Source organism: Melanaphis sacchari, unplaced genomic scaffold (genome assembly GCF_002803265.2).
Source record: "Melanaphis sacchari strain LSU unplaced genomic scaffold, SCAv2.0 Contig284_pilon_pilon, whole genome shotgun sequence".
NCBI lineage: Eukaryota > Metazoa > Arthropoda > Insecta > Hemiptera > Aphididae > Melanaphis > Melanaphis sacchari.
Window position 1 is genome coordinate 26,672 of NW_020271156.1, and position 8,747 is coordinate 35,418.

At 51.2% G+C, this 8,747-nt stretch overlaps 1 protein-coding gene across 1 annotated transcript; it reads left to right on the plus strand.

The window, feature by feature from the left end:
* The first annotated feature begins 5,088 nt into the window (after positions 1–5,088).
* Positions 5,089–5,682, plus strand: LOC112595569. Its single transcript, XM_025340822.1, has one exon. The coding sequence runs from the start codon at positions 5,089–5,091 to the stop codon at positions 5,680–5,682; it is 594 nt and encodes a 197-aa protein (XP_025196607.1).
* Positions 5,683–8,747: the final 3,065 nt, after the last annotated feature.

Sequence of the window (8,747 nt, forward strand, 5' to 3'; positions counted from 1 at the left end):
CGCGGTCGTGCGCCTCGGGTCCAGCACCCCCGGAACGTCAAGGCGCTATTAGCAAGCCGACTCGACAGGGCTTACTCAGAATCCCGTGGTACGAGGTTCGAACCCGGCGTTCAGGCCCTCGCAACTGCCTTGTCCGCAAGCAGGTCGATCGGGGCACCGCTGTGTGTACCACGACAACCCCCTTTAGTGAGTCCACCCTTCTCACTAGCCTCCCACCGTGCTTGCCATTCGGCAATACCTTCCACCTCTACCCTTTTCACATGCTCCCTCCCGAGCCCTTGTCTCCTACTTCTAGCTAAGCGACCCCATTGTCTTGCAGCCAGGTACAGAGGAAGAACCCCCGCCAGCACAGGCAGGGCATTCGTACTCGTAGTACGGTATGCCCCCGTTACCGCCAAGAGTGCACCCCTCTGAGCTCCTAACAGCAGACGTTTCATCAAACGATCGCTGACAGTTTCGCCCCACACTGCAGCCCCGTAAAGCAGTCTCGGCACAAATACACTTAAATATAATCTGCGCGTCTTCCGCCCACTAAGGCCCCAGGTTGAGGCTACTATCTGTCGGATCCTCTGAGACATTGGAGCCGCATTCCCCGCTACTCTCCGCACATGATTTCTAAAGCTCCACCTATCGTCCAAGGTAACGCCGAGATAATCCATCTCTGTTACCTCCGCTATCCTCTTCCCGACCATCCTAACTGTGAAGGGTGGAGTCAGTCTTCTTTTCAAACACATGAATTTCGTCTTTGTGGCCGAAAAGGTCAACTTCATGCCACCCGCCCAGGATCCTGCTCTTTTCAGTTTGGACTCTGTCTTTTGGATCACCTCTGATATCGTCTTCCCAGCTATCATCAGCAACGCGTCATCCGCGTAACCGATGGATAGTTCCCCTTCCGATTCTTCAAGACTTAATAAAGAGTCCATCAAAATGTTCCAGAGTTCTGGTCCGAACTGAGATCCTTGAGGACAACCCTTGGACAGCCTAACCTGACTTCTCCCCGTCGGCACAGTGATACTGGCGTATCTTCCCCCTAGGTAATCCCGTGTTATCTCACACAACCTCTCAGTGGCTCCCAACCTTTTCAGATGATGCAATATTGCCGGCCACCAGGCATTGTCGAACGCTCCCGAAATGTCCAAAAACACTCCAAGAACGTACTTCTCTGCCCGACTTTTGGTCCATTGCCTCATTCTTAATATTGCATCAGTTGTTGATCTGTACGCTCTAAAGCCATATTGATTATCGTTCATAATCGGACCAATTTTTTTCCTCAGTCTCACGCATATTAGGTACTCCAATGCCTTTGACAGCACCGGAAGTAGGCTGATTGGACGATATGACTTTGGGTCAGATTTATCCTTGTCACGATTTTTCAATAGGGGTACCACCACAGCATACTTCCACCCTCTCAGAAAACGGGCTCTTCTCCAACACTCGTTGAAAAGAGTGGTCACTATTTCCGCCATCACTGGGAACGCCACTCTAAGGATTCTAGCTGTTAGATCATCCTCCCCAGGAGCTTTGTCCCGTCCAATGCGCCAAATCGCCCTCTTCACTTCCTCCTGAGAAAATTCCTCGCAGTGGTTGCTCCCACTTTCTCCACTCCAGACCGTTTCTTCAGTGTCCCCTAGTTACACTCCCGTCTCCCTACGGAGTTGTTTGTGCTCTTCGGTTTCACCGTCGATCGTATCCGGAGGAATTAAGGTGTTGAGCAGTAAGTCCAGAGTTTCAACCAGGCCCACTGTGCACCCACTTCCCTCCTTTCGGAGGGTTGCAAGCACACCTTGTGAGTCAGTATTCGCTCCTTCTTTACACCACCGGTAGGATGACCCCCATGGTTTCTCATTAACCTCTTCCGTGGTAAATTTTCTCCAGGTCCTCGTCTGTTCTTTTCTCCTTCCTGCTGTGTACTTATTTCTCTCTCTCTCCTGTAGATCTCTTGCAATGCGGCCGTCCTTTCCTCGCTTCCTTCAGCTCGAGACTTACACAGTTTCCGTCTTATCCGCTTGACAGTACGCCTCTGGGTCTCAAGTTCCTCCGTGAACCACGTCGGCTTTCTGAGTCCATGAGGCCTTATCATCGGCATCGATTTCTTACATGCTTCGGTCAAAGCCAAAGTTAGGTAATCCGCTCTGGAATGTATATCCCCCCTCTAGCCAGCGTGATTGACCGTCAAACAGTCTTTCAGCTAACCTTTGGCGAAAAACATTCCAGTTGGCTTTCCGGACATTGAACCTATTTCTTTCCCATTCAGCTCTTTTTTCTTCCTCTTTTACATCGTAGCAGAATACTACGTATCCCTAGTAACCGCGTTCAACACCACCCTCCAATCGTGAATGTTCACGGCGGCTCTTACTGACGCAAGCGTCAGATCAAGTATCGCCGATCCCATCCCAGACTGAAACGTAGGCGTCCAACCCGCATTACAGCAGACCATGTTACCCTACATGATTATATCCTCTACCCTCTCCCCTTTCGCGTCTGTATATGTGTCGTTCCATAATGTATACCTAGCGTTCATATCGCCCCCAATAAACCAGTCTGCTACTCCCAATCGCCGGATGACCTCTTCCAATCTTTCGACATGGATTTCGGTCGGCTCCGAGAACTGGAAATACACACTGCCCACAAAGAAGCTCTGATCCCCGTTTTATATTTCCACTATTACCAGATGAATCCCGCTAAACTGCTTCATTAGTGTTACCCCCAGTTTTGGGTTCACAACCAACACCGCAGTCGCCGGTTTTTCACCCGGTAAGGAACCGGTTATTAACCGAAGTGGTGATTTACCAAGACAGGCAAACGTCCCAGCTCCGGTTACATACAGCTCCTGGATTAACACAATATTCAGACCTCTTCTCCCTACCTCGGACAGCAGGTCATCTATTGCCAGTTTCCCCCGTCCCAGGTTTACCTGCCCTATTCTTATACTGTCCATCTGAATTTCCGTGCTTCCTGCCGGAAATTCACCTCCCACGTGTGATACTTTGAGGTGTCCACTCTCCCAACCGCTTGCGGCGCAACAAGCACACCGTATCGCGACCTGTCGAGCAGTGCTTCGCGCAGCGTGATGCGAGCCCGCGCATCGCCCGCAGACCACCACCGAAGCCTTGTGTAACACACCAATGTGTCCATATCGCTGGCACTTGTGGCACCGCAACACTTTCACACTGAGGCCCACACGACAACGGGACAGCCCAACAAACAACACCTGACCACCCACAATCTTGCCAGCAACCTCAGACGTGATCTCAAACTCAATTTCTCTTCCTCTACTCGTAAGCCTGTTACTCCTAGGGATGAGTTTGAGAATTTTACTCCAGCCAAAACCCAGATTCACAGAACCAACGTTCTGCTTTTCCAACTGAATAGCTATTTCATCATCCCTTACCTCAATCCCTACGCCGAATATATTTTTCGAGGGTTTCTCTCGCCCGCTCTACGTAAATCGAGCGAAGCGTTTTGGAGAAGTTTTCGGCTCTCCTCATTCTCCGGCTCAACATACAGCTTTCCTGCACCCACCTTCTTAATCTTTCTGAACTTTGGGTTGTGCACCCCCGTTCTTATTGCCTCCCAGAGAGTCTTTACCAGTTCCGCCTCAGTTGCCTCAAGGACAACTTTTGGCTTCCCTGGTTCAGCCTCTCCTTTCAACACTAACGTTGACGATGTACGCCCCGCAGTTTTTCTCCTTAACTTTCTTAGTTTCCTCAAGGAGTATTCTTACGTCCTTGGGAACAACCCTCTTCACTCTTTTTGGTTTTTTTTTTTACTGTCGTCCATCCCTCTGCCTGTGGCACTTTTGGCTTTTCAAGACCCGGTCTTACCGGGTTTTCCTCCCGTTTTCGCCCTTCTGTCTCCAGCCCAGACCGTACCAGGCTCTTAGGTTCTTAGGTTGTTTTGCAACCTAACTACCCCTGGTGCTACATCGAGCCGGCCCTTACCTCAACTGGTTTGGGTCGGTAGGTTCGGTCTACCTGCTAGCAGCAGCAAATGGACTCGGACGGAAACCGCAAACCACCACCGGGGGAGCGATCGACCCCCGATGTCCTGGAAGATCTGGCCCAACAACCGGAAACAAAGACAACCGACGCTAGGCTGGCGTCGGCAGTGGCGGCCAAGCCACACACTAACATACATGATGAGTACAACCAACAATCTTGATGTTACTGCTACAGGGGCTTCGGAAACCCCAGAGCCGGCGGTTGGGGGACGGTGCTCGCCCCAGGTGTCGTCATCACCCGTAAGCACTAAAAGTGTAGAAGTACCGAGGCAGGCTTCTACCGCCAGCAATGGAGCTGGTAATGCAACTGCCGGAGAGGGTGCAAAACAGGCCCTCTCCAGTGGCCGGAAAGCCACTGAGGCAACTGCACCCGCTTCACTGTCCCGTTCGCAAGCAGAAGCAAGATACACAAAACTGCTAGAGGATACTATGGCTCAACTGCAGACGCTAGAGGCAGCGGTTCGCGCAGCCCCAAATACTAAGCTCGACGTGAAAACAGGAGTCAAAGCCATAGGTGTCGGGCTCAGGGAGTTTACGAACCTTGCAAAGAAACTCGGAATGGTAAGGAACCCAGATGCTCAGGAGCAAAGATTAAAAATGCTACAACAACAGCAGTTGCAGCAGCACGCGCAGATGACAAAGGCTCTAAACGACATTCAAGAGGGCATAAGACAAAGGGGTATTGTTGGTAGCGCAGTGGACTTGTCGGTAGAAGAACAAGGTGCTCGCACCATGGATATCCACGCGCGCCTGGCGGAACAAAGTGGCAAAATTGATGCAATAACAGAAATTGTGGAAAAGATACACACTACGTCACACCTGGAGGTACCAAACGGCCAGTGGTCGGAGGTAGTCAGAAGAAAACCCCCCAAAAATGCCGGACCCAAGTTGGTAAACAGCAGGGCAACAGGACCTTTGAGCACGGCTACTGAGGACGGCACGCAATCAACACGCTTGGTGCCGAAACCAATCAAACGCTCTAGACCACCGGCAATCCTGGTAAATGTCAAGCGCGAAGACTTTCCGTCTTGGCAAAGAAAATTCGAGGGGGTGCGGACCACAAGATAATTGGTGATCGAGTAACCGGAATGAGACAAACAAACTCTGGAGGCCTACTCATAGAGGTCCGCGGAGATCCATCCCAAGTAGAGGCAGTTAGAGCCGAGGTCTCTAGATTAGCGGGAGACGAGATCGAGGTCAGATCATTGCAGCAGAGAACAACTCTCGAAATCAAGGACCTAGATGAATGGAGCACCAAGGAGGAAGTCATCTCATCCCTGCTAGCCTCCTATGGGACAGAAGGCGAGATATTCAAAGTGGCAAGTCTCAGAAGGCAGTATGGAGGGACTCAGGTAGCTGTGGTCACGGCCCCTTCGGCCATTGCGCAAAAGGCGATAAGCGCCGGACGCCTTAGAGTAGGTATGGTGAGCTGCCGGATTAGACTGCACGAAGGCAAGGAGAGGTGCTTCCGCTGCCTTTCATTTGGTCATATGTCCAAGGCCTGCAAGGGAAAGAACAGGAGTGGATGCTGCTGGCGATGTGGAGCGAGTGGACACTTGGCGGCTAATTGCAAAGCGGAAAGAGAGACGATTCTCTCATTCCAGAAGACCTTGGAGGCTGGCAAGGCCAGGAATGAACCGCGTCGTTACGACGAGGCGGTCAGTGGCGTCCAAAACCCATAATGACACGCATACTCCAAATAAACACTGGAGTGTGCCGCGCCGCACAGGACCTGGCACTGGCAACTGCGTCTAAAATGGACATTGACGTGCTGATCCTTAGTGAACCATATAGGTGCGGCTCAGAAGCAGAAGGATGGTTCACGGATACTGGATCGAAGGTTAGTTATCGATTGTAATATTCAACCCCAGGCTGCAAATACAGGACATCGGCCCAAAAGACAACGCAGGATTTCGATGGGTCAAAGTGGAGGACCTCACGTTGTATGCCTGCTACTGGTCCCCTAACACGGTTTTCACCCAGTTCATTAACTTCCTAGACCGTTTAGAGGGCAGCATTAGGCAGCAAGTGGGCACGGTCATAGTCGCCGGAGACTTAAATGCGAAATCACCAGCTTGGGGAGATCACACCGAAGAACCCAAAGGGCGCGCTCTGGTAGACATGATTGCTAGCCTGGGGTTTGCAGTCTGCAATACTGAAGACAAACCGACTTTCTCCAGGGTATACGCCGGTGGTATATCGAGGTCACACATAGATGTAACGTTCGTCAACGATAGTAGCAGCCACCTGGTGAGCGACTGGAAAGTGTTGGACGAATACAGCGCATCACTCCACAGATATATCATGTTTAAAGTCACGAGAGAAATTCGTACGGAGAGTCTCCCTCCAGAGGAAAAGTGGTCGTGGAGGAAGTATGATAGATCGAAACTGCTCAAGTTCATCGAAACCGCTGACTTTGGAACGGGTGGTGAAACGCGGCAGGTTGACGCGAGTCAGTTGGACAAGTACCTAAAAGATGCATGTGACAGTTGTATGCCCAAGGGAAGGTACAGAGGAGGCAAGAAGTCTGCTTATTGGTGGACGCACGACATAGCCAAGCTTCGTGGCGAATGTCATAAAGCAAGACGTGAATATAAGAGGGGGCGTCTCCGACCGGCCGAAGAACAGGAACAAAGGAAGCAAGACTTCAGGAGAGCAAGGAAGGAGCTGAAGTTGGCTATCAGGACGAGCAAAAAGGCATGCTGGAACGATCTGTGCAGACAGGTAGAAACCGATCCATGGGGCCTCCCGTATAAGCTGGTTACAAAGAAACTGTTAGGCAGAAGGCCAATCCCGGGACTCTCAACGCCGGGTAGAGTGGACACGATAGTCGACGCCCTCTTCCCGAGGGAGGATGTGGTGGTATGGCCTCGAACGATGGAGAACCATGCATTTCCAGAGGTCACTTGTGCTGAAGTGGGAGTGCTAGTGCACAGAATTCCAAGCGGGAAAGCGCCGGGACCGGACGCCGTCCCTGACCTGGTAGTTAAGGAAATTGCCATAAACAGACCGGAGATCCTGAGAGACATCTACAACAAATGCCTCAAAGACAGTGTTTTTCCTCAATCTTGGAAGGTGGCGAAGCTGGTCCTCCTGAGGAAAGGGGACAAACCCCTGGACGACCCATCGTCGTACCGGCCGATATGCCTCCTTAATACGGTGGGAAAGTTTTTTGAGAGAATTATTAAGACTCGGATGGAAAAATGGCTCGAAGAACATGCTGACCTAAACGATCGCCAATACGGATTTAGGAAGGGGCGGTCGACGGTGGACGCGATCAAACGTGTCACTGACGTAGTGGACAAAGTTGGAACCGGGCCGCTATACCGAAGGAAACTGTGCGCAGTGGTAGCCTTGGACGTGGCTAACGCGTTCAACTCAGCAAAATGGCCAAAGATTGTCAAATCCATGCAAGATAAGCGGTTCCCGCCATATCTTGTCAGTATCATACAGAGTTATCTGAGCAACAGGTCAGTCATATATGAGGGAAACTCGAGACCCTCAACCTGTGGAGTTCCGCAGGGTTCTGTGCTGGGGCCACTCTTATGGAACCTTATGTATGATGGGCTGCTGGACGTGGACACGGGAGGAAACGTGAGTGGTATGTCGTCAACGGAGCTGGTGGCTTTCGCAGACGATGTGGCATTGGTGTCAACTGGTCATACGACATGGTTACTGGAAACGGCAACGAACGAGGCGCTGAACAGGGTGGCTGAGTGGATGACGAGCGCTGGCCTAACCCTGTCAATACGGAAAACCGAGGCCGTGATATTGACCACGAAAAGGGGATACAGTATGCCGGTGTTCTCGATCGCGGGAAATCGCATCGAAATCAAAGACAGCATTAGTTACTTGGGTGTACAACTCCATAGAGTGCTTGGATTTAAAGCACATGTGGAGACGGCGGCGGCAAAGGCACAGGCCACCGCATCGACGTTAGCAAGGCTGATGCCCAATATTGGAGGCTCTGGGCAGAAGAAGCGGAAGCTACTATCTACAGTTGTGGCGAGCAAACTGTTGTACGCCTCGCCAATATGGGCTAAAGCTCTGGTGTTCAGCCGGAACGTTGAGGCCATTGGGAGGCCTCAGAGGACGATGGCAGTAAGGATAGCGAGAGCCTATCGCACGATATCTACGGCAGCGGTGATGGTGATCGCGGGTCTAATACCGGTCCATCTCTTAGCATGGGAGAGGGTGCAGAGATACATCCGGAAGCACGAACCAGACCCAAGCCGAGTGTCTATGGAGATCCACAGTGAGGTGCTGCGCAAATGGCAGTTGGAGTGGGATAACGAAAAAAATGGAAGATGGACTTGGAGAATGATAAGGAATATAAACGCTTAGACAAGCAGAAAGCATGGAGTTGTAGATTTTCACATGACGCAATTCCTGTCCAACCACAGATGTTTTGGAGAGTACCTAAACAGGATCGGCAAATTGGATGTCACTTCTTGTGTGGACTGTCAGGAGGCGATCGACGATGCGGAGCACGTGTTTTTTAATTGTGACAGGTGGTGAAGGGAAAGAAGAGCATTAGAGGTAGAGCTGGAAGAGGAACTGAACCCGGACAGCATTATAGGATGTATGCTGAAGAAGCCGAGCAACTGGGAAGCCGTCAGCGCAATTGTGAAACGCGTGCAGTCAACAAGGGAGGATGAAGAACGGACGCGACAACGCAACAAATGTGAACTAAAACAACAAATTAATTAAGTTTTTGTTAAATGTGTGCCGAAACAATACGTAACTG